The 23,536-nt window shown below is 33.8% G+C and overlaps 4 protein-coding genes across 9 annotated transcripts; 1 reads left to right on the plus strand and 3 right to left on the minus strand.

Moving 5' to 3' along the window:
• The first annotated feature begins 318 nt into the window (after window positions 1–318).
• On the plus strand, window positions 319–10,839 carry LOC100185744 (protein tyrosine phosphatase type IVA 3). 3 transcript variants are annotated; one of them, XM_002129207.5, is made up of 9 exons: window positions 319–475; window positions 672–770; window positions 1,035–1,134; window positions 3,735–3,912; window positions 4,226–4,395; window positions 7,966–8,058; window positions 8,490–8,620; window positions 9,611–9,685; window positions 9,744–10,839. In XM_002129207.5, exons 5-9 carry the CDS (start codon window positions 4,291–4,293, stop codon window positions 9,856–9,858), a joined length of 519 nt encoding a protein of 172 aa, XP_002129243.1. In that variant the 5' UTR covers window positions 319–475; window positions 672–770; window positions 1,035–1,134; window positions 3,735–3,912; window positions 4,226–4,290; the 3' UTR covers window positions 9,859–10,839. The 3 variants fall into 3 exon arrangements, with proteins under 3 accessions (XP_002129243.1, XP_026693418.1, XP_009860852.1); XM_026837617.1 differs by lacking the exon at window positions 1,035–1,134; XM_009862550.3 differs by lacking the exons at window positions 319–475; window positions 672–770; window positions 1,035–1,134 and adding an exon at window positions 2,179–2,320.
• Window positions 10,825–14,843, minus strand: LOC100183374 (solute carrier family 22 member 15-like). 2 transcript variants are annotated; one of them, XM_002129042.5, is made up of 12 exons: window positions 14,714–14,843; window positions 14,250–14,357; window positions 13,981–14,110; window positions 13,554–13,718; window positions 13,203–13,332; window positions 12,918–13,021; window positions 12,738–12,852; window positions 12,095–12,235; window positions 11,907–11,983; window positions 11,435–11,613; window positions 11,197–11,376; window positions 10,825–11,057 (listed from the first exon to the last, which is right to left on the minus strand). In XM_002129042.5, exons 1-12 carry the CDS (start codon window positions 14,798–14,800, stop codon window positions 11,046–11,048), a joined length of 1,428 nt encoding a protein of 475 aa, XP_002129078.2. In that variant the 5' UTR covers window positions 14,801–14,843; the 3' UTR covers window positions 10,825–11,045. The 2 variants fall into 2 exon arrangements, with proteins under 2 accessions (XP_002129078.2, XP_009860851.1); XM_009862549.3 differs by lacking the exon at window positions 10,825–11,057 and having other exon boundaries at window positions 11,076–11,376.
• LOC100175536 (solute carrier family 22 member 15-like) lies at window positions 14,841–20,422 on the minus strand. 2 transcript variants are annotated; one of them, XM_002128964.3, is made up of 13 exons: window positions 20,299–20,422; window positions 19,866–19,969; window positions 19,347–19,463; window positions 19,123–19,252; window positions 18,772–18,936; window positions 18,338–18,467; window positions 17,642–17,745; window positions 17,453–17,564; window positions 16,876–17,016; window positions 16,654–16,730; window positions 16,093–16,274; window positions 15,536–15,757; window positions 14,841–15,219 (listed from the first exon to the last, which is right to left on the minus strand). In XM_002128964.3, the coding sequence occupies exons 2-13, from the start codon at window positions 19,950–19,952 to the stop codon at window positions 15,178–15,180; spliced, it is 1,509 nt and encodes a 502-aa protein (XP_002129000.1). In that variant the 5' UTR covers window positions 19,953–19,969; window positions 20,299–20,422; the 3' UTR covers window positions 14,841–15,177. The 2 variants fall into 2 exon arrangements, with proteins under 2 accessions (XP_002129000.1, XP_026693416.1); XM_026837615.1 differs by lacking the exon at window positions 20,299–20,422 and having other exon boundaries at window positions 14,843–15,219; window positions 19,866–20,021.
• Window positions 20,423–20,502: 80 nt separating this feature from the next.
• Window positions 20,503–23,508, minus strand: LOC104266415 (solute carrier family 22 member 15-like). Of its 2 annotated transcripts, XM_009862551.3 has the most exons (8): window positions 23,182–23,508; window positions 22,757–22,860; window positions 22,530–22,641; window positions 22,296–22,436; window positions 21,876–21,958; window positions 21,506–21,687; window positions 21,104–21,322; window positions 20,503–20,885 (listed from the first exon to the last, which is right to left on the minus strand). In XM_009862551.3, exons 3-8 carry the CDS (start codon window positions 22,559–22,561, stop codon window positions 20,844–20,846), a joined length of 699 nt encoding a protein of 232 aa, XP_009860853.1. In that variant the 5' UTR covers window positions 22,562–22,641; window positions 22,757–22,860; window positions 23,182–23,508; the 3' UTR covers window positions 20,503–20,843. The 2 variants fall into 2 exon arrangements, with proteins under 2 accessions (XP_009860853.1, XP_018670336.1); XM_018814791.2 differs by lacking the exon at window positions 22,296–22,436 and having other exon boundaries at window positions 23,182–23,507.
• Window positions 23,509–23,536: the final 28 nt, after the last annotated feature.

Genomic DNA, 23,536 nt, shown 5'->3' on the forward strand with positions numbered 1-23,536 from the left:
GAGTTTAGGATCAGTAGGCAGGGCGTTTGCCATAAACAGAATTCTGTTAGGTTCTAAATAAAAGCCAGATAATTTGGCCGTAGAAACACCCACAGACAGTTTGGTATGATTAAATTTAGCTGTTTACGCGTTATATTTTACGCTTGATTGCTTGTTAGTTCGTCTTTTATTTACTGCTGTTGTTCCCAACAGAATCCACTCGGGCTTTCTTTCAGTGGCGCAATAACCTTTAAACGAGTTCAATACTTTAAAATCTGGAGTCAACAAGCATACGGTGTCAGTTCAACGTAATATAGCCATATGCATTGACAGGGAATAGGCTAACAACATTTTTGGTGTTTTAGACAAAGTCTCTAGGTTTTAAATTTTGTTTAATCTTACTATTTTTGTGAAGTTTTTGGTAAATCAAAAGTTCGTCCTGGCCAGGGATAGAACCAAAGCAAATCAACTACAAATGTTATTCATTCAATCTGAAGTAAGTAGACTGTCAATACAGACGAGGCTAGCTGATAAAATATAAAAATAAGTAAATGTCTTCTTTCACAAAGTATAAAACATGAAAATTTGTTTCATAATTACATGTTTCATGAAACAAATAAAACATGTAATTGTTATTTGTTTCATACTTTTTTTACCGTATTTCCCATTTTTATTCAATTTTTATTTTCCAGTTAAAAGTTTGCAACGATTTTCTCCCAGAGGTTACCTCAAGCTTGTTGGAATTCTTTAGCGCACGCTGTGCAGGACAGCACTCTCCTTGAATTATTTTTGTAAGTTTTACAGCAACATCATCCTTATAACTTTTTGTTGATCAAACCCAAACTAGTCTACAATATATTACATAACAATCGTTAAATGAAACTAGAAATTTCTGTGTAAGGCGCTTTATAGTAGTTCTTTCGAGACTTCTTTGGAATGTTGTAGTTTTTACACAGTTACAGTTAATGTTGTTTTTCAGTCCAATGTAATACTAATTGTAGTGTATTTTGTTTAATTTAATGATATTCTTTAATTATTGGCATCCTATTCTTTAGATTATCTTCAAAAGCCTCCACACAGTCTAAATCAATTCAAACTGGCGAAGGCCATTAAGTCTGTTCAGCCCAACCCAAGCAAGTTTCACCTATGCTATAGGTAGGTTCATATCACCTACGCTATATGTATGTTCATATGATTTATGCTATAGGTATGGTATGTTCATATTACCTATGTCATATACTATAGCTAGGTTCATATCATCTATGTTGTAGCTTAAGGTATGTTCACTATTAATGTGTTCAGTTACTACTAGGCCTATTGTGTTGGATACTTTTCCTCTATGGTATGTTCACTTTTGTGTTTGAAATTGGATACTTTTACTGTATGCAGTCTATGGTATACCATGTTCACTAGGCCCATTGTGTTTGGATAATTTATTCTTTATTCTATATTATTGTTGGACAGTTTTTTCCCTTGGTAATTTGACAATGAGAACTAGTTAAAAGATGATGTCTAATAATTAAAGAATAGGCCATATATATATTACAATATGTTGAAAAAATTATTAAAAAAAATGTCTAAATTCATTTAAGCTGTGGACAATATATTTCTATGTTGATGAAGTTGGTTTTGTGCAAATATACTGTAATTGGTTTGTTAAAACAACAAAAACGATTTGTGGTATTCTTGTATTGTTGGTTTATTATATTCATGGTTTTACAGCATCAATTATCAATGTACAATGTAAATTTTTTTATCAAAACCCATAATTCAAAGTGTTATGATGAAAAGAATAGCAATAGGTGTCTGTATTAGTTTGTATAACAAAGAATAGCGTGGTCTAAACTGTATAACAAAGAACATACATTTCATTTTAATTCTTTAGAAAAAGTATGTTGCTTTATACTTGTTTGTTGCTAATAGGAATTTTTACTCTTGTCTGTAATGCATTTCACTTGTTAGGTGCCATGTAAGGATAACACGGTGTCAAAATTATTATTGTTCTGCTCGTCCTTATAACCAAAGTACACAGTGTCGTGTCTTCAAAAGGTCACCCTTGCCTGACAACAGCAGTTGTATGTGTGTCTAATTATATCTCTCACTGCGTGAGTAAGTAAGCCTACGCGAGACACCGCAGGGATTTACTGCGTTAGGGAAGTTGTTTTTTTACTGTGACGAAAACAATCGATTGGTGTTTTGTATAGCTATATAGCTTAGCACTTGTTGACAGCTAGTTGGTTACAAATTATCAGATGCTGTGCGAGCTGTCATTAGATCTACATTACTTACATGGAAACAGCAGTTAATTTACCATAAAGAGCTCATAAATCTGCTTGTTAAGGTATATTTCTCTTTAGTTTATTGGTTCTTATTTTAGACAATTTAGTGTTTGGCCGCGTTTTAACTTTCCTGCTCTGTATTTGAATGGAAAGTTAGCATTTCTGTTATGTTTTACGCAGTAAGTAGACAACTTTTACTCAGGGAAGTTTAAATTTAGTGCAATTTAGGATGACAGGATACTGTGTAAGTTTTCAATGAGAAATATGAGCATACAAACTATATGCCTATGTATTAAAATAACATTTACTTAATTGTTCATTAAAAATAGTCTGTTAACTAGTTAAAATTACTCGCTGTGTCTTTCGTTATAACATTGCTGAATTATAAAAACACAAAACTCACTTTACTATTGGACTGGTTTTGTTAAGTTTTTTTGAAGTACCGAGCTCAGAGCTACTACACCACATTGTAACAACGACTGTGTTTAAAGCACCCTCTACTCTTGCGAGCACTCGTTTGAAACTTGTGAATTAAAAGAGCTAGTTGCCATTGTAATGCTTTGTTGTGTATTTGTGTAACTACAAAGCCTTGGTGTATGTTTTGTTTTTAGAGATTGGAATAGCAATGCAACGTAATATACATTTAGTCTCTTTTTTCTGTTATGTAGCCCCCATAAAAGACAATTACATTTTGGGGTTTTTGTATCTGTTTTATGCAAACCTTTTTCTTATAATTTATTTTTACAGCCAGTGTGGTAAGAATTTAGAACATTTTAGCAGCACTTTTAATCAGTAATTATATTGGAATAAATAAGCAGTTACAGATGTACAGAGTATGTAATGTAATCAGTAATTACACTAAAACAAATAGGCAGTTAATTATAGTGCAGTTAGTTATACCATATGTTTCAAATTACATTGGTGGTGTGTGGTGTAGGAATTTCCAATCCTACATAAATTTATCATGCCATGAATTCTGGACCGGAAATATTTACCCATCGTCGTCCCACTTATTCATTCGCGTGATTAATGAGTAATATTATTATGAGTTTTTTCCTTGTCTATTTAACGTAACCTGTTTAAAATAAGGAAAAGCCTTTTTTAATGAACTTGCTTTTCTTAGGCTTTAATGGTATGTTTTGTGTTTTATTCTAAATTAGTGAAATAAAAATATAAATCAGGCATTTTGTAGTATGTAGTACAACTTAAGCATTACCTAGAACAGTTTCCTATATTATATATGATGTTAGCTTAGGCATTTTAGCATGGCCCCAAACTTTTTAAATGCAGGAAGGCAGGGCCAGTTAGAAACGAATTCCTGTAAAGCGAATCCAATTATTGTTTTTAAAGTGTATGTTTTCTGATTGATATTGGTTTTAAATTTAATTTGTAGTTGCGAAAATTCCAGGGTTGGCTTGCCCACTGTGCCACCCCAGGTTTGGTGCCTATATTCTTAAGTTCTTTCTAATATTTCAGGTGTCCCAATGGGGTGAGGTTTTGCTGCTGTCACCACAGCAGAGGAGGTGTAGAGAAGAGCCCCAACTCTGCACATAGATATCAAACTACCTCTTTCTTTTCCTGCGGAACATCGCAGTTTACTTCATTTGCACTTTCTAGGCATCTATTGATAGATCCAACGTCTCTAGCCATCTCCGTAAGTTATTTAGATCAAAATTATTGTCAAGAGTCAATGACTTTGTTAATTTCAGTCTTGGAAGTAATAATAAGTAACATTTCTGACTACTCAATTTTTCTTTTATTTTTTCATTTTATCATCTTGGTAAGTTTTCTATAATAAAATTACAATATAATAAAATGATAATAAATTTAACTGTTTCATTCTTTATAGTTAAAAAAGGCAACATTTCTAAATAGTAAATACTACTCAATTTTTCTCTTATTTCCCGTTTTACCTCAAATATTCTCAATAACAACGTAATTACCACTTACACCATTTTTTTTATTAGAAACTAACACACTTATCTTTGTGTGCTGCTACAAGCTGCTAAAACTGATACATTCTTGTGCAAGTATGGCACGAATGAACAGACCAGCCCCAGTTGAAGTCCGGCACAAGGGAATGAGATTCCTGATCACACACAACCCAACCAACTCCACAATGGAGAAGTTCCTTGAGGTAAATTAACCACTTTAAATTAATTACATTGATATAACAGGGTGGGGAAGATGGGACACTTTTTCATTCCATTTTCTCGTCCCATTTGGTGGTAAACAAAGAACATTTAAAGAATTATAAAACTGTAACTTTATAAGTTTCATAGACCATTGTTAATTGTTTAAAATACGATTAGGATATTTGGATATCATGTGCTAAAGATGTCATACTCCACCCTACTATAATTATATATAATATTTAAAAACACTCTTAACTCAGTTTTGGGGTATTTACGTTCGTTTTTATTACCTGAACATGTTATAAACAGTTTTAAGATTGATAAACGCATAATATTATAACGTATTACTATGTGTTAGAGTCTAAACTTTAGAGATTCACCTCTGCTTACACATGCTATGTGACGTTTATTTTTATATTATGGCATAGGTTTGTTGTCACAGTGAATCACTGTGTCTCCTGTCTTTCTAACCCTCCTATTCTATTCCTGCTTATAAATAATTCTGATAAAACATTCTGCATAGCGTGTGCTGAATCACATGGCACACAAGGTGATATTTAAGTTTTTGTAAACCCTATGGAATTTTTCATGTATTATCTTGGGAGTTACTCCTGTGATGTGACCTATATATGGAACCTATAATGTTAAGTCAGCGGATTGTAAACAGTTACCTGATGCTAAGGTTACTAAGGTATATAAGCCTTAACTAAATAGGAAACCATTGTTAATAATGCATAGGGTGTTCCGATGAATTTATGTCTTGCTCTGACACCTTAATAATTGTGGGGCTAAACCCTTAATGAGTGTTATAGTTATATAAGCCATACTGGTGTCACATTTAATTCTATGGATTGATGTAAAGTTAAAAAGGTTCTGTCCTGTGTTTTAACATGCAAAGTTTTGGCCCTAACGCTCTGAAAGGAAATGCGTTTCAGATGTCAATAAATAAGCCTTGCTATTTTTTAAAGTGTCACTTGCCAGCTATGGGTAACATGAATGTTAAAAATTATTTAATGAATGAATTTATTATCCTCGCGTGGCGGGCAACGGCAGTCGTTTTTAACAGTGCCTTCTGTTTCATACACCTCATAATAACATCAGAATTTAATTAGCATGCTTGAGAATAAAAGCATTGTCCATCTTGTTAAACAGCAAGGTTATTGTATATGGTTGTAGAAGATTGACAAGGACAAATGTTTATCATCACTTTGGTTTATCTTTGACCTTAACGTCTGTGTAGTTTCAATAGACTTTTATACCACAAGTTCACATTGGTAGTAGCTAGTAGCATACTTGCAAAATATGAAGATGCAAATCAATAACAGACGGGCAACCGCTGGAGCTTTGGCTATGTTATTCTACATGTTTTCTTAGGTTTTAAACGCATTACGCGACCATCTGCATAACACTGTGTCATCAGATAAATCGTACACCTTTACCACAACAATTATTGCTTTGTACTGTTGGCATATCGACGATGCTTTTACTGTCATCTTAGCAAACATAATGACGTAATTGGATAGATTTAATCAACATTATGACGTCACAATAACCACCGCCGACCTCTCTGTCGTTCATTTCTTCGGCGCCTTGTGAAAAGTGGTTGCGCAACCTTTCGATCCAGTTACAACCGGTATCATCCTGTTTACCAAGCTATCGTGTCAATTCTGATTGTGCAACCAGGTTTTTCCCCGCGGTTACATCTGGCTTGGTACCAGCACTACATGCGAGGCAATAGGGACCTAAATACATGTTGCCCGCAAAATGTTTGTGCTTCCCATAAAAGGTTCTTGAAGCTTCAATAACAAAAGCTTCACTGTGTAGATTCAATAAAACAACACATTGCGCCATTATTAACCGAAAGCCAAACTAGTTTCATGTCAAATGACTCAATGTTTGCGCTGTCTGTATCGTATGTTGGTATGTCAACTATGTTTGTTATTCAAGGGCCCTTAAAGTAATTCCCCTGCACCAATGTCGTAATAAAGTTATGTCAATAGTTCCAAAGGGTAGCCACTGTCAATTCTAATGGTATATAGCATAGGATTTATTTATATATAATTTCCTGTATGTTATACACACAGTCTAAAGTACGCTGACACACCGTTATGAAACGTCATATTTTAAACTGACACATCGTTATTAGGTTGCCATTTCACCCAAACAGCAGTTTCTCTAGTTTACATTAGTTTGATTTGCGTAATCAGTTTGTGACGAAATAATCAATATCGTGACGTCGAACACCGTACCAATCACCGGGCCTGCTACAAAACAAGAAATGTTTCGAGAAATAAAAGGCATCGGTTAATGGGGGTGTAGGTTTACTATTGTTTCTGCCATAGTCGTCTTTTATGGTGATTACGTCACGCGTGAAACTATTTATAGAAACACCTGATACGTTTTGTTCTGACGCAATACAGCTCGCGTTGGTGTACTAGGCCCGTCATATACGCCTCCAAAATATGTTTATTGTATTGTACGTAGCAAGTTATTCTCTACAGTCTACACTGAGAATCTATAAACTGCTCAATGGTGGAAGCAATGTCGAATTACATATATAGGTTGCACGTGCAAAACGAGCGATTTAAAATAGCCAGACGTAACCCAGACGGTACTAGGCAGTAACGCGAGTACTTCGGTTCCATTGATCTTTATTGACTTAAAAATTCCGACGCCTATTCTACTTAACACAAACAAAGACCCAAGTGTACGAGGTCCATAGTGCAGAATTTGAAAACCTTTAAGCTAAATCATGGACTAGTTAATCAAGATTTAACAAAGTAACTTACTTAACAGTTTTGTGCCACTAATTCCTAGTAATCTGGCGTTAGTGGTATTACCCAATACCCAGTAATACTACAAAGGTTTTGCAACTCAGCATTCATGCCCATATCCTGATAAAGTAACCGCTTTGTCAGATAGTTTCTGTATTACTGTATACTTTACTTCCCTGTAAATCTATGTAATAGAACAACTGGCCACACCCATTTTTACAATTAGTGTGTTGTATGTGTACAAGTTGAATTTGTAGTTGTATAGTACTGTGGGGTAAGATGGGGCACCTTCGGCACTTAATATTCAAATAGCCTAATCCTGTTTTAAGCAAATAAAAACAGTATATTTGAGTTGTGAGGATATGATTTTATAATTCTTTGAAGGCTCTTTGTTTACTACCAAATGGGTCGAGAAAATAGAATGAAAAGGTGTCTAATCTTTTCTCACCCTACTATATTACAGTTCGTTTGACCAGAAAATAACCTCTAGGGCCTAGGCTAAACATAGGCTTGGCAATATATGTTCATTGCCCAAAACATAGTTGCCTATCCTGTATACTGTACTACAGGCTCTAATGCAATTAGATGTATTATATAGAACCCTTCTCTTTACTCATACCATCAGTGCATTTTTGTAGTAAGGAGATTTGTAGTGCTGTTGTGGGCCCTAAGGGTGTTATTTTATAACATGAATAATGTAATTGTTAGGTAAGAATTAAAATGCAATAATATATAGGGGTCGTTTAATTTAACCCATATAAAGATGCATTTTATTAAAGTCCTTATATATTGATTTAGATACTCAATCAGTATGAAGCTGACACCGTTGTCCGTGTATGTGAATCTACATACGATAAAGAACAACTCACAGCCAAAGGCATTCAAGTTATGGTGGGTATATATGTTCTATTTAACTTTTAAAACATTAAAGGGCTTAATCTTTTTAGTATGGGTGATGTCTTATATTGTGGGTGTAATTTTCGGGGAAATGAAACGTGGGTGACATCATATGTTTATACAAACAAGCAGAGCCGAAGTACATTACATTTGCCATATTAATCAATAAGGTTTCCCTATGTTTGACAACTATGAGTGTAACTGCCTTTTTACAATGTCACTCCATATTTTACCCTGCTGTTTGGTGTCTATACAAACAAGCAGAGCCAAAGTATATTGCATTCACCACATTAAGTAATGAGGTTTCCCATGTTTGATAACTATAAGTGTAACTGTATTTTAACAATGTCACATGTCAGCCCAGATTTGTTTTTTATCTATTCATTTGTTTCCATTTAAATATTATTATTTTATTTTTATCATAGGACTGGGCATTCGATGATGGTGCGGCCCCACCTAAAGATGTTGTTGAAGACTGGCTCAAACTTCTTAAAGCTCATTTGAAGAGAAGCCCACAGACCTGTATCGCAGTTCACTGTGTTGCTGGGCTAGGAAGGTAGTTTGCTGTTATATTGAAGATATATAAAGTTATATAGTAAATATAACCGCAAAAGAAGTAGAATAGACTTATATTCTATTCTATGTGGGTGACAGGGTTAGGTCCTGCAGTGTGAAAATGTCCTGGGACCTGAAATTTAAGCTAGAGTTGCCCATTGTTCAAAATACACTTAGATAGCTCACCTAAAATAAAATATACCTTCCGTTCACGCCTAAAGATACTCTACCTTGATAGTGATAAATTATAGGTTTAAGTATTCTTGGGTAAGACACTGAGACATTGCTCCAACTCAGTAGTCACTAAATGGGTTGTAACACCCTGCGTATAGGGTAAATGGCCAACTCCGGCCTAAATCTCAGGTCCCATGGCATGCCACATTTTAAGACCTCACCCATATAGAATAAAATAGTATACACCTATAGAATAAAATTTGATTTTAAGTGTTTCAAATACAATCTGGAAAACTTTGGATTTATTTTGTTTTTTAAATTTACTACAAGAGCTCTTATATTACTCTGAATATTAAAATCTCATATATATTGATTCCACATAATGCTTAGCAGCTACCTAACTGTGTTATATGAACCTTACATTGTTAGCTATTGATTCTTCAATCTTGTGAATTTATTTTATTGATTGGTTGCGTATGGCTGTATTGATTGCGAAATAGTATTAAGATCTTCAATCCTACCCAAGGAGCATGTCTGACACATTAATCTCTTTCTAATCTCTAACATACAGTATGGCTTAGGTCAACTGTGTATCTTAGAAAGTGTAGGTTAAGTGTGTGTTAGATTTAACTATGCAATTTTGCATTGGAACTGTAAAAAAGTATTAGAAAATCTTAAAGTTCGTTTTTTTCTTCAAATATTTCATAATTTCGGTTTTTTACTTAAACTTAATCAGAAAGTTAGTGTTTTATCTGACAATTCCACTTAAAAGTAAATGCCTTTTTATTTAGCTTAAACATATACCTTGTTTTAACAGGGCTCCTGTATTGGTTGCATTAGCTCTTATGGAAAGCGGAATGAAATATGAAGACGCTGTGGAATTTATAAGACAGTAAGCTTTCATACCAGAAACATAAAATTTTGCTGACATTTTATTTCCTCTAAACCAGGAAAAGAAGGGGAGCCATCAACAGCAAACAACTCCAGTACTTGGAAAAATACAGACCTAAATATTGTCTCCGCATGCGAGAAAATGGGAAACCTGCTGGATGTTCCATCCAGTAAACCATCACACCTCTTAAAAAGACTTCTGCCGCTCAAATGCGGTTCTTACTTTTTGTTGTTTGTTTCTTCTGCACCTCTCTCTGCTGGTGTGGCTCGAACGATTTATTTCCAACTCATGTTAGTATTTAAAGAGTTTTCGAACAGTTTTGAAGCCTCGATGACCCCATGATTCAACTCAAGATGACGCCGACTTCTTCTTATAACTGGTACCAACCATAGGCACCAAACTTTTTAAAATGCAGGGGATGCAGAATAGTTAGACACATGTTTTACATAACAAACCATCTTTTTGGTTGTAAAGTTTCCTGATTAGTGTGTTTTAAAAAAGTTTCGGGGTATTACTTCCCCTTGCCACCCCAGGTTTGGTGCCTATGGTACCAATTATCCTTCAAACTCAACCTCTTGACCTGGTGTTGGCGGTACCAATCTTATCAATGCAAAAAGTAAATCACAAAATCAGCCTAGCTTCCCATGGAATATGTAGAATTGTTAATGAAGTTGTCATTTGATCTTCCATAGATTTTGTTCATTTTACTGAGATGTTGTTTCATGAACAAAATATGTGAGCTTATTCACATGCCTTACCACTTCATGTAGTGGCAATGTTTCATGGAATGTTCATTGCTTTATTATGTTGGACAACTAACCTTGTATAATGTAATGTTTATTGTTGTGAATTGCTCCCAGTTAGAGGTGGATCATACTGGTAATGAGTTCAAGTGGAAAATCAATTATTGCTGGAATGTACGAGTGCTTAAGCTTAAGTTCTGATTGTTGCAACCTGTACAGTTCTCTCCTTCCTAATTTAGGCAATTTATGTTGGATGTCCTTGCATTTAGCTTTGTTTTTATTTTGCTTAACAACGCAGAGAAGGGTGGCCACTGATGATATCATTGCTTACTTTGCACCACTCTGCTGCCTCTAAGTGTCCACACTGCTACAAGATAATTAAAATAAAACCTGAAGTCGATTCAGTTTAAATTTTATTCCGATTAGAAAGAACTGCAGTAGGTCAAGATATGGCACCTTCTGAATGGCAAGTTTGCATATAGAGCAGCAGGTCAAGATATGGCACCTCTGAATGGCAAGTTTGATAGAGCATAGAGCTTTTTGACATAGGTAACATTACTGCAAGTGATAGAAGTATAAAACGAGACCTTGCTTGAGGCTTCATGGAACTTAATCCTTTAAAAAACTACCTAAAAATGAACCAAAAGTTGCTTTGATGTAGTTTAATGTTTGCATGGCAAGATAATGATCAAAATAACACAGGTAAGCTGTACCGAAAAAAAATTATAACTGGGATAATGGACGTCTGGCTGAAATTCTTTCGTGTACCTGATTTTCCATACTAAGCGGTCTGTACATTCGTGTTGCTTCTGCTTCCGGTTTATTTAAATCTTCAAATGTATTCGGAGGTTTTCTTCCAAGTGTTTCCGGCAGTTTAATTGCTAATAAACCTCCGGTTAAACTTGCAACACCAAACATTAAGTATCCAAGAAATGGATTAACGTCAATCTGAAACCAAATTGTCTGTGTGAAAACAGCATATGGTATAATAATGTTAAAAACTTACCAAAGATTTTGTGAGAGACGCAAGTATGCTTCCGAATCTAGCTGTCATAGATGAAGTACCTAGCGCCACGTTTCGTACGATAGTTGGAAAAACTTCAGGAGTAAAAACATACAAAGTGTTGAAACTTGCTGCTATTGCCATCTTTCCAAGCAAACCAAGTAATAAAGTTGATTGTTTATCTGAAAGTAGTAAAAAATGTGCGTGTATTGTTTACAAAAGCGAACAAAAAGTTTTAAATAAATAAATGTAACTGTTTTTCTACTCTTGTTGCATGACACTGGTTATTTACACTGAAGAATGAGTGTAACTTACTTTATCCTTTCGTGACTGGAAAGCAACAGTTGTTATAACATGGGTGTTCATACATCTCGTGCCAGATTACGAGTTACCAAGTATGTTACTTTGTGGGTGATTATTTTTTAGCCGGATTTTTTCTTTTTAAATTTATGTTTAAAATTAAAATGTAGGCTACCTGATATTTGCATTATTCCAAAACAAGCAAGTGCACTAAGCAACATAAAACCAACAAAAGTTCTTCTTCTACCAAACCTAAAGAACAAGATGATCAATTATTTGTAATATATTACAACTATAACAGGTATGTTTGTACTTTATAGCAGTAAAACACATTTTCATTCCAGTTTTTTGTTTCAGACTTACATTCGTCTTTCCATCATAAGAGTACATATGAAAGTAGATGGAATCTCAATGGCACCGGACAAGCTTGTACTGATATAAATGTTTGTACCGATACTACCAGCAGCTATAGTCAATGCATAGTAAACAAATGAGTTCACAAACCTTAAAGAACAACAAAACAGAGCAGTATTGATTATCAGTGTTTTCACAGTACAATATCTATGAACATTCATTCGAATTAGCTTATTTGGTTAGAAAAATTTAGGCTCTACATGTGACAAAATTTTTATTTATTTCTGGGGAACACTGTTTTCTATTCTATGTGGATGACGTTCTGCAGTGTAGCTCGCTATGATTTTGGGAATTTTGGCCAAAAATCAGATTAATTTTGGGAATGCGGACTGTGACAGATTTTATATCTTTACAAAAATACAGGTACCGGTAAGTACATATTACATAAATTTTATTTATCGATTTCATTCTGTAAGTGAGGTCCTGGAGTATGGCATGCAATGAGTTCAGGGATTTGGCCAAAAATGCAGTTAAGAATATCAGAATTAAAACAAAGAAGAGAAATAAATAAGCGGCAACATGAATATGTTAGTAAGACTGCAACAAAGTTTATTTGTTTACAAAAATACAGCAGTAAATAACCAACACTTACCAAACATACAGCATAATCAAAGTAAGTTTTGCTGTAGTTTTGTTTCTCAGTAAATCTAGGGCAGAATATGTTTGAGTTTTAATCTTTGTAACCGCACTCTTCTGAAGGTGAACAACTAAAATGTAAAAGAAAAATTTAGCTTTAATTGGTATTGTTTTATAATGGGCGAAAGTGATATACCTGGATTACTGTACCCATTCTTATTACCAATGAAAACCAAAACATCTTCAGCTTCTCTGATTCTACCTTGAGAATATAACCAACGTGGAGACTCTGGAATAGTCCTGAGAAGAACATTGATTAGATTTAGTGCATGGTGATCTTTTCTTAAGTTTATGACAGTGTAGCAAGTGCGCCTGCCTCTAACCCAGAGGTAGACTAATAGGTTCAAGGCTTTTCGCTGCTACCATTGTTGCGGGCGTATGTGCCCTTAGACAAAGTTACAGTCTTTCATTCAAAACTTACCATAAATATAACAGAGGTATAAGCTGTACTATTGTCATGGTTAAAGTGAGGTCTCTCCACGATGGAATGTAGAAAGCAACAAGAGATAAAAGTCCAATTCCGAGTGCGAACAAAGTATTACTGTATGATCCTAAAATCAAAGGTATTGTTTATTAGTAAAACAACAAAATGAAAGTCTAATAGTTGGCACGCCTGCCTCTGGCCCAGAGATTGTGGATCTGAGCCTCAGCGATGCTACCATTGTAGATGTATGTTTTTTTGGAAAGAGTAATTTCCCCATTAAAACAAATATAAAAGACCTATTTTTATAATTGCATCGAAATAGTTCTGAAAATGCAATGATAAACTTACCAGTGATAGCCCACCAAGACTTTCCAACTATTTCTTGCATATAAACGAACAACACCAATGAAGCTCCACCCTGAAGACCACCAGTGAAAAATCGAGCAACTGCAAAACTTTGCCAACTTTCAGCATAAGCTGTTGCCAGACATGAGAAAAACAAAAGGTGGAAACCTGGAAAAAAATTTCATTATGGGATGTTAAAATTATATAGTTAGGTTGCTCAAATATTTAAAGTTTTATAGCAAGCGGAAGTTTATAATGTGGCACCTGTATAAGGAAGGACTTTATTTTTTCTCGTTACTAACGAAGATCAAAAGTTTTCAAAGGTGAAAAAATGAGAAGTAACGTAATGGTAAAATGACAGTTGTTATAACATGCTTATGAATAAAACAAAAGTTCTAAACTTCTTTGACAAAAGGCATGGATACTACACCTGTTAGTAAAGTCTTTCTTCTTCCAAATTTATCTGATAATTGCCCAAAAAGGACAACACCAATAAGATTTCCCGAGAAGAACAGAGATTGAATGAGATCGCTTATCCATTGTTTATCTTCTAAGCCCCACTGGAAAAAATTTATCAAATAACATGAAAACACAGTCGTTAAAGAAAATTGGCACAATGTTTTAAAATACTTCATATGAAAGGTGCCATTTTGTTGTTAGGTTACTATTCACAAAAATATCATTACTTGATATGGTTACCTCTGTTAGTATTGAACAATCTTCTGTAACACGTGGATTAACTAAAGAATAATCCGAAGGTTTTCCACCAACAAATACGACAAGAAGCACATGAGAAGTAAGAGACAACTGGAATTGAACATATTTTATTATGGTTGGAATTTGAGTTGGAAATATCTTTAAATGTTTGGTAGACAAGTTTCACAACGTACAGTCTCATTTTTTTGAAATATTAAATGACAATTATTTAAGCTTGCCTGGCAATGACAGTTTTTAACTTAAGTGATCTGTTTTATACACCCTATGCCCGCTTACAAGTTTTAGAGATAAATTAAATAATATTTTATAAGCATGCGTGGGAATGACAGTTTTCAACACAGGTGATCTATTTCATACACACTCCATGCCCACTTATAAGTTACAGATAATAGATTTACAGACATTTCAGTTTTTACTATGCAGCAAGCAATGTATATGCTACTAACCAAATATACAGATAGGAAGAGGTATGTAACTAGCTGGTATCTTCCAAATGAACCAACTACTTTTGACAAACAGTCATCTACATCCATAATATACGCAATATAATCAACTTTTGCCTAACATAGTCAGTCTGTTAAGAAATCCGCATTGTCAGTTTAAAGTACATTGCACATAAAAAAAAGGTTATAATTAGTACGTACACCATCTGTGTATTAGAGATATTTCAACAGTATTTTATAACATAGCAAATATATATAATACATATTGTGGAAATATAATACATAAGGCAGTTTTGTGCTTCCAAAAATATAGTTTAAATAAAGAAATACTTAAACTGGACAATAAAAATATTCACTGTATGGTTAATAGCTATGATTTAAAAGTAAGAGAAAAAATACAATTTTAGGCACATAAAATAAGTTGTACCACTATGGTGCAAATCATTAATCAACAAAATGTTAAAAATTTAAAATATGTCATCTTCATCTGAGGCTAGCAGTAGTTCCGCCTGTAAATAAAAGCATCAGTTTACTTTTCCACAACTAATACCAACTAGTCTTGTGCTTTGGCTTCGTGGTTGGGTAATTGTACTGCAACCAAATGAAAAGATACCAGGTCCAATGCACAAAACATATGTATTTGTGAAAGACATGTAACAGACATTGCTCTAATCCAGTGGCCACTAATAAAGGGTTTTAAGCCAGAGTTGTTGGTAAAATAGGACAACTCTGGCCTGTATCTCAGGTTTCAGGCATGCTATGCTGCAGGACCTCACCAATATAGATTAGAATAGAACATCAACATGCAAATATATAAAGTCTTACCTGTTCAAGATTGTTTTCCTTTTTTCTGAGGTTAGACATTACCATCCTTGGAACATTAGGTGTAATTCTCGCTGAGTTATTCTTCTTTATTTGAGAATCAAGGTCTGCGAATGAATCGGGAGGTTTTATTCCCAGTGTTTCCGGCAGGAAAAACGAAAGTAGTCCAGAAGTGATGCCAGTGATAGCAAACAGAAGATATGCCACTAAAGGATTGATTGCAACCTGTATTAAACAACTTAGGTTTAATTGATTTTCTGGAAAAAAAGGTCATAATTTTTTATATAATTTTAAACGACATTGTTAAACACTGGTGTTTTGTTTTATATAATTGTGTCAGCCCATGAGTTAAGTATGTTACTTTGTGGGTGTTATTATTCTTTGGAGGGTTTAAAAAAAAAAAACTTTGTTTTCCGCTTTACAGCAAGACTTTGTTATTTCTTAAAATTATTGTGCCTTGAAATAATAGGAACGAAATAACATAATTTATAAATTTAATACTCCATTTTTACCAATTACTCTTGTTTTCCATATATTATTAAATATTTATTTCAACGTACCAGCGTCTTCATTTGTGCTGATAATATCCCGCCAACCCTTGCACACATGGACTGTGAACCAAGTGCAGCATTACGTACAACAGTTGGGAAAAGCTCGGGAGAATAAATGTAGATTATATTGAATGCGGTAGCTATCAACATTTTACCACTAAGCCCTACTCCCATTTTAAGCGTGTTTTTCTCTGCAAAATGTTAAAAAAGACATAAAATATGTTAGATTGTCTTTAAATTCACTACAGTTTAAAATATATTATATTAGAATAGCAGAAAAATAGAATAGATAAAAATAGGCGAGTTTTTCTCTGCATAATTTTAAATAAGACATGAAAAAATATATTAAAATGTCTTTAAATCCGCTACAGTCTAAAATATATTAAAATAAAACAGCGGAAAATAGTATAGACAGAAAAAAAATAGGATGAGAAGTAAAGTTACAATAGCGTATTTACCTTTGTAAAACATTACTATAAAACTTAACATTAGAAAAGCAAAAAAATAAATATATGAAAGTACAATAGAAGAAAAAATAGAAAATCTCTACAGCTGCTATAGTTCATTTACCTTTATAAAACATCAATATAAAACAACAGACTCCAGCTGTCAGTAAGGCAACAACCAACCCTCTTTTTCTGCCACACCTAAGATATATAAATATTCAATAGATATGTGTATTATCTATAGCATCTCAGTTAGTCAATATAAGACCTATACATCAAACTGTTACTGTTATATTCAATTATACAATGAATCACAATTGTCTATAATAAAAAAACAAGGACCAACCATTTCCTGTCTAGGATATATGCAGTAAACATCATCGTAGGCAGTTCCACCACCCCAGATAGTAATTCATTCATGTAAGGATTGCTTCCTATATCACCAGCTGCTAATGTTAGACCATAGTACACAAAACTGCATACAAACCTGAAATATAATGATAATTAGACACCTAAATGCATCAAACACATTTTCTGTCCAATTTTAATACAAAATAATATTTTTAAACCGAAACGTTTGAGAACAAAATCATAATATACATCTAAGCTAAGGTATAAGCTGTCAGTTTTGTAATAAAATAAAGAGCTTTTTTTGGCACAAAGATATCTAAATAAAGCTATTGAAACAACATCAACCTGATACATGCCAAGCAAAAATTGTGTTTGAAATATTCCAACATCCTACACTACATGCTTGAGTTATTGATTTAAGTAACGATTCTAACGAATGTAACTTATTTATCCTCACGTGGGGGGCAACGACAGTCTATATAATACAAACGGTCTGTTACACTGTGTTGTACACATGCTTGCTTTTGAGTTTTCGTATATGAATAACCTATATATTGAAAAATAATTCTTACCAAATGTAACCCATGATCAGCAAACGTTTTAAAGTAGTTCTATTCTTGAACAGGTCAATCACTGTGAATGAACTTTTCTTATGTTCACTTGGTTTCTTCACAAGACTGAGTACTAACAACAAAAAACAATTTATTGTTTTTATATATACGTAGAAATTGTCAAAAAACTACAAAAATAGAAAATAATACCTGGATGGTTAACTCCATTCCTTTTTGCTATTTTTATGAGAACACTTTCTGCTTCTGCCAGTTTACCTTGAGAATACAGCCAGCGTGGGGATTCTGGCAAAAACCTGGTAAAGCCATGATTATGTTACACAGGTGTTAATGTTGTCACTATTATCTTATAACCTAACAGCCATATTTCTTGATAATGGGCCAACTCAGGCATAATTCTTAAGTTCTATGCAATGGCATGCTCTGCTGCAGGACCTCACCCATTTAGAATAAAAATGTGTGTATATAATGCTGGGGTAATGGACCAACTCTGGTCTAAATCTCAGGTCTTATGATGCGCCCTGCTGCAGAACCTCACCCGTATAGAATAGACTGTGCATATATAAAGTTGGGTTATGAACCAACTTTGGCCTATATCTCTATTTACCTCACATGCTATGCTGTAAAACCTCACTCAAGTAGCATAGAATAGCAGTTATATTTAACAGAGCTGGTGTATAGTGACTTATAAGCATTTTTCTGTATGCGTGAGGCTATACAGTGAAACTTGCTAGAGGATCTGGGATGCAGCCCCGAGTCGGCCTATTACCGCAAAAGTTAAAAGAATATAATAATAAGGGCCTAGGGGTCATTTTAAAATTTCTAATTATTTATATGTCTCTTATAGCCAATACATGTAGTGTATATATATGTTATACATCAACTTACCACAGTGATATTAAAGGCACAACCTGCGGTATAACAAGTATTTGTATCATAGTTCTCCAAGGTGGAACAGCATAAGCAATTCCTACCATCACGACTATGCCAAGTGCAAATAAGCCATTTAACAGGGAACCTACAACACATAGTCAGGTTATAACATGTAACACATATGCTAAGTTAATGAATAAATAAAATTTATTTTGTCTTTTCAGTCACCATAATGTAGAACGAAACAGTTTACAAATGCGAAAAGACGGGTAGTAACGGTAAAACAACAGTTGTTAAAACACGCTAACTGATAAAAAAGAAATAATGTTTTAGATAAAATGCATGACCGTTACACCATACAGACAATACAATGTAAATTTATTAAGTAAACAACACAAAAGGACACAACCTGTACAATGGGGGGTTACATTGCTTTCTATACAACCTACCTGTAACTGCCCACCATTTTCTTCCAACGATTTCTTGCAAATAAACAAACAAAACCAATGTCACTCCACCTCCCAAGAAACCATTAGCGGTACGAAAGAATGCAAACATTTGCCAACTGGTTGAAAAAGATGTCCCCAAGCATATTGGAAACAACAAGTGGAATCCTGCACATAAATACAGCACAATCAAAAGCTATATACAGTAAAGCAGCAGTGGTTATACTGTAGCACAAAAAACTTCAGGTGAATGAAGGTAACTTCTTTATCATCACCCAGCAGGGCAAGATGCTTCCCTATACAAATACAATTAAACAATACATCATTTATTTTGATTTTTTGTGAATTTTTTACCAACAAGCATTGTTTTCTTTCTTCCATATCTATCTGAAGCTTGTCCGAACATAGTAACTCCGAACAGAAACCCAGTGAAGTATAGCGCTTGGATAAAATCGCTCAACCATGCTTCATTTTCTAAATTCCACTGAAGAAATGCCATAATAAAAACAAAAATTACCATTTCCAATAGAAACACAGCAAACGCACCAGTTCTATTTACATTCAAGATATTTTCTTACCTCAATTACAATGGAACTATCATTGTTTACTTGTGGATTAACTTTTTGAAATTCTTTAATATCTTTTGGACTTGAGTCGACAAAATATGCAATTAGATTAAATGGGGCGAGGAACAGCTAGAAACAAAATGTAATTATTTAAAACAAACATCGTTGAAGAAACTAACATAATAACAAACAGTGTAGAACTGGTGCTCAAGTCCAACTCATCCTAACTGTAATGGTTGGATTTGATTTTTATCTGTTACGTTTTTGTAGCACCATATTTTACTGTATTTCTTTACACAAGAATTGTTTAACTCTATGAGCACCAGATCAGGATCAGATTCGTGTACCTTATAACAAGTTAAAATACCAAACACTTACAATAAACATTGTTGTAACAAAAAAGATCTAATATCAAATAATCATAGCAGTTTTAAAATTAATTTGAGGACTATTACAGAATATTTAATAGAACAACGGCACAAAAATATTACATATCCTGATATCCATTATAGCTACAGCCTACATAATTACCCCATAGATCGACATCAGTGAATAAATAATGATCTGAAATCGACCGAATGTCCCAACCACCTTTGTGTATGCATCGTCAATATCCATGCGTTCATATATTGAACCTGAATTAAAATACTAGACTGCTAACACCCAACTTTAAACATAAATGACTATCTTTAGTCTTCAGTGATAAGAAAAATATAAAAATCATAGCTTTTCCCAATATGTAGACTACAGTTACTGCCTTAGATTTGGATTTGTAAATTAGAACACCTTATAAACAGTAAGAAGAATTTAAAAAAGTGGTTATAAGCTGCAAAAACCGGTTGGGCAGAAAAATAAACGGATAGAAATGGTGAAACAGTCTGTTTATATTTCCGCTTTATAACAATTGCTACGTGTTCACTCGTTAAAGGGAATTCCCCTACGTATCGTATTGACATATTCTCACCTCAAGAATTTGTGTCTGTGTGTACAGTGTCCAAGTTTAACTTAAATATCTGTCTAATATAGGTTTTCTAAACTGTTTCAGAGTGTTATACTATGCATGTGTCTATAATCTACAAGCAGTCCAGTTAAAACATGATCTTAAAACTAGATAGACAAGGGAATACCTAAATACCAAACATTTGGCACCATTCCAAGGCATAGATGTAATTTAACAAACATAGTATACTGTGTATTATGAAATACTGGTAAAATCTTTACAGTACAACACACTTAGTGTAAATCTTGCACTTATAGTGCCAAAAAATCAAACAAAACCACCACTTTGAGTGTAACTATTTCTTGGTACTGTGTATATTTGGATAAAAGATCTATAAAAAATTTATCTATGCGCAATTAATTGCACAAATGGGGCAATGCAATATAATAGATAGCAGTTTGAACGATAAAATAGTACAAAAAAATACTACAAGTCTTGTATGCAATGCAAGGTAAATAGCAACATGTGTAATTCATCTAATCAAGCTAAAAACAAAATCTAAACTTGTTTTACAATTCGTCTTCTTCTTGACTCTCAACAAGAAGTTCAGCCTAGATAAAGAAATTGGATTTTACAATATGACAAATACAATATTTCTAACAGCATTAGGAGTGTAAATACACCATGTATAACTGGTGCGTAACCAAAAAAAGTCACATATTTCACAATTGAATATGTGTTTAATACTTATCTACTTATCTGCAGTATCACAACCAATGTTCTACCAATATGAGAAGATACAAACATAAAACTGTTGCTTTATATTTACCTCTTCAGTGTTTGAATCTTTTTTGCTAAAAAATAAACTTAATCTCTTTTTCACAGTCTTCATTCGTACAGACTTTCTCTTCCTCTCTTCTTTCTCCAAGTCCTCAAATGAGTCCGGAGGATTAGTCCCCAGTGTTTCAGGAAGCATAAGTGTAAAAAGTCCAGATGTAACACCGGTTAAACCAAACGTTAAATAAGCGGCCACTGGGCTGGTTTCTACCTGTAAATATAGAAACATTACATCAGTATTACATCATAGCATCAACGTGAAAAATATGCTGCTAGAAGTACTTTTTTTATTTATATCTTATTTGAAGGCAAAAGTTTAAATAAACGAACACATTTTTAGGTTCTAACATTAACAAGAGTTATCTGTCTATATGCAAGTATAGAATAATCATACCGAAGTTTTTGCAAACGCAGCAAGAATTCCTCCCACCCTAGCAATCATGGACAAAGATCCCAATGAAACGTTTCTTACAATGGTTGGGAAGAGCTCAGGAGAATAAATATAGATGATTGAGAAAGCAGCCGATATTGCCATTTTACCACCAAGTCCAATGGAAAGTTTTAGTGCATTTTTTACTGCCGAGTAAAACATGATTATTGCAATTGTAGGTATCATCACATATAAGTTAATAATATATGAACGAATGGATGTACTTATTCACCCACGCATGGCGGAGCAATGACAGCCGTTATATAACACGGGTGTTCTGTTTTATACTCCTCGTGCCCGCTTACAAGTCACCACACGTAAACAAACAACTTACCTCCTGGTTTAAAAGCCATCAGTCCAAAACAAAAAATGCCACTCATACAAAGGCAAAAGGTCAACCCTCTTTTTCTACCACACCTGAAATATAAATAAATGTTAGCATACCTATTTTATCTTCCCGTGGAAAATAACAGTCGTTATATGATATCACAGGTGTTTAGTTTCAGACATTTTGTGCTTGCTTACGAGTTACCACATATGTCATTTTGTTAGTGATTGTTTTTTCAAGAATTGCTGAGAATTTTGAGAACGCATTAGTGGCCACTGGGTTGAAGCAATGTATGTTAAATGTCTTGTCAACAGACACACACACTCTCAATAGTATCAGCAACCAGCATAGAGCGCGTAATAGACCATAGTGTCGTACATATTGTCATACCATTTTAAAATATACAACTTTATAAACTGTACAAACCATGTTTTATCAAGTATGGTAGCAGTAAAAATGGCAGTAGGTAATTCAACGATAGTCGATAAAAAGAAATTCACATAAATATTTTTTCCCATATCCCCTGATGCATAGGTTAGCGAATAGGAAACGAAACTGCAAGCAAACCTGAAAGTATAACAACATTTAAATCTTTATCAACAATCAAAACTTTTATTTTTGGGAGCTGAACAGTTATAAAGAACAACTATAAATATGTACCAGTTATAAGCCATGACTAGAAGGCGTTTCATTGTCGATTTCCATTTAAATATATCCACAATTGAATAAGATGCATCAGTAATATAAGAAGCTTTTTTTGCCAGTGACACCACTGTAAAACAAAAATGAAGGCTTGATCATTAGTAATAAAAAACATTTGTCTGGATTATGTTGATAAGTGGAGAAGACTTTATGAAAAAAATAGAAAGAGTTAAAGTTTATCTAACCTGGGTCTTTCACTCCATTTCTCTTTGCAATTTTAACAAGAACGTCTTCAGCTTCACTTAATCGACCTTTAGAATATAACCAGCGTGGTGACTCTGGTACAAACCTGTGCAGATGAAAAATATAAAGATACAGCAATTGAGAAATAGACACATAAAATACACATTACGAGACATAAAAAAACATGTCATAAGACGCATTGCTAGTAGAATATGAGACACAGTACATACTGAAAAGGTAGAAAAAGATTTTTTTTCAATATACCCACCAATTCATTTTTCAATATACCCAGCAATGCCCTAAAATAAAGTATGTAGTCTATTCCTACTGAGTTTCAGTATCATTATGATAGTATCATACAACCTATTTTCCATATAAAAAAGCAAAATTCCTACAGTAGTACAGTAGTTGTCAGGTAATGTCTTACCATGTAAATATCAATGGTACAACTTGTGCAACTGATGCAGCAATATATAACTTCCTCCATGGTGGGATAAAGTATGTGAAAACTATTAAGAGGAGACAACCAAGAGAAAACTGGACACTTCCACCTGAAGCTGTAGAAATAGGAAGAAAAACTTCAAGAACTACAGAATATATTATATTACAATTATGACTTTAATGGTAATTGTTCAAATTCAAGTCTCAATTAAGTATATGAATATAACTTATTTATCCTCTCATTGTGGGCCAATGGTAAGCGTTATTGCACAAGTGATTTGTTAAAACCTTAAATTCGAGACCTTTATGCCACAAAGTCTGTTTTATAAGTATTTACAATA

Source organism: Ciona intestinalis, chromosome 14 (genome assembly GCF_000224145.3).
Source record: "Ciona intestinalis chromosome 14, KH, whole genome shotgun sequence".
Classification (NCBI taxonomy): Eukaryota; Metazoa; Chordata; class Ascidiacea; order Phlebobranchia; family Cionidae; genus Ciona; species Ciona intestinalis.

What these genes read in the sequence shown, in the direction of transcription:
- LOC100185744 (XM_002129207.5), top strand. Translation starts at nt 4,291, where the DNA reads ATGGCACGAATGAACAGACCAGCCCCAGTTGAAGTCCGGCACAAGGGA. An exon ending in CAATGGAGAAGTTCCTTGAG is followed by an intron (nt 4,396 to 7,965) that starts GTAAATTAACCA and finishes ATATTGATTTAG; the next exon opens with ATACTCAATCAGTATGAAGC. An exon ending in CCAAAGGCATTCAAGTTATG is followed by an intron (nt 8,059 to 8,489) that starts GTGGGTATATAT and finishes TTTTTATCATAG; the next exon opens with GACTGGGCATTCGATGATGG.
- LOC100175536 (XM_002128964.3), bottom strand. Translation starts at nt 19,952, where the DNA reads ATGGATATTGACGATGCATACACAAAGGTGGTTGGGACATTCGGTCGA. An exon ending in TATATCCTAGACAGGAAATG is followed by an intron (nt 16,731 to 16,875) that starts GTTGGTCCTTGT and finishes TATATATCTTAG; the next exon opens with GTGTGGCAGAAAAAGAGGGT. An exon ending in CAGCACAAATGAAGACGCTG is followed by an intron (nt 15,758 to 16,092) that starts GTACGTTGAAAT and finishes TGTTTAATACAG; the next exon opens with GTTGCAATCAATCCTTTAGT.
- LOC104266415 (XM_009862551.3), bottom strand. Translation starts at nt 22,561, where the DNA reads ATGAAACGCCTTCTAGTCATGGCTTATAACTG. An exon ending in ACCATACTTGATAAAACATG is followed by an intron (nt 21,959 to 22,295) that starts GTTTGTACAGTT and finishes TTTATATTTCAG; the next exon opens with GTGTGGTAGAAAAAGAGGGT. An exon ending in AAGATTCAAACACTGAAGAG is followed by an intron (nt 20,886 to 21,103) that starts GTAAATATAAAG and finishes TTCTTTATCTAG; the next exon opens with GCTGAACTTCTTGTTGAGAG.
- LOC100183374 (XM_009862549.3), bottom strand. Translation starts at nt 14,800, where the DNA reads ATGGATGTAGATGACTGTTTGTCAAAAGTAGTTGGTTCATTTGGAAGA. An exon ending in GTCTTGGTGGGCTATCACTG is followed by an intron (nt 13,333 to 13,553) that starts GTAAGTTTATCA and finishes CTTTGATTTTAG; the next exon opens with GATCATACAGTAATACTTTG. An exon ending in TGGAATAATGCAAATATCAG is followed by an intron (nt 11,614 to 11,906) that starts GTAGCCTACATT and finishes TACTACTTTCAG; the next exon opens with ATAAACAATCAACTTTATTA.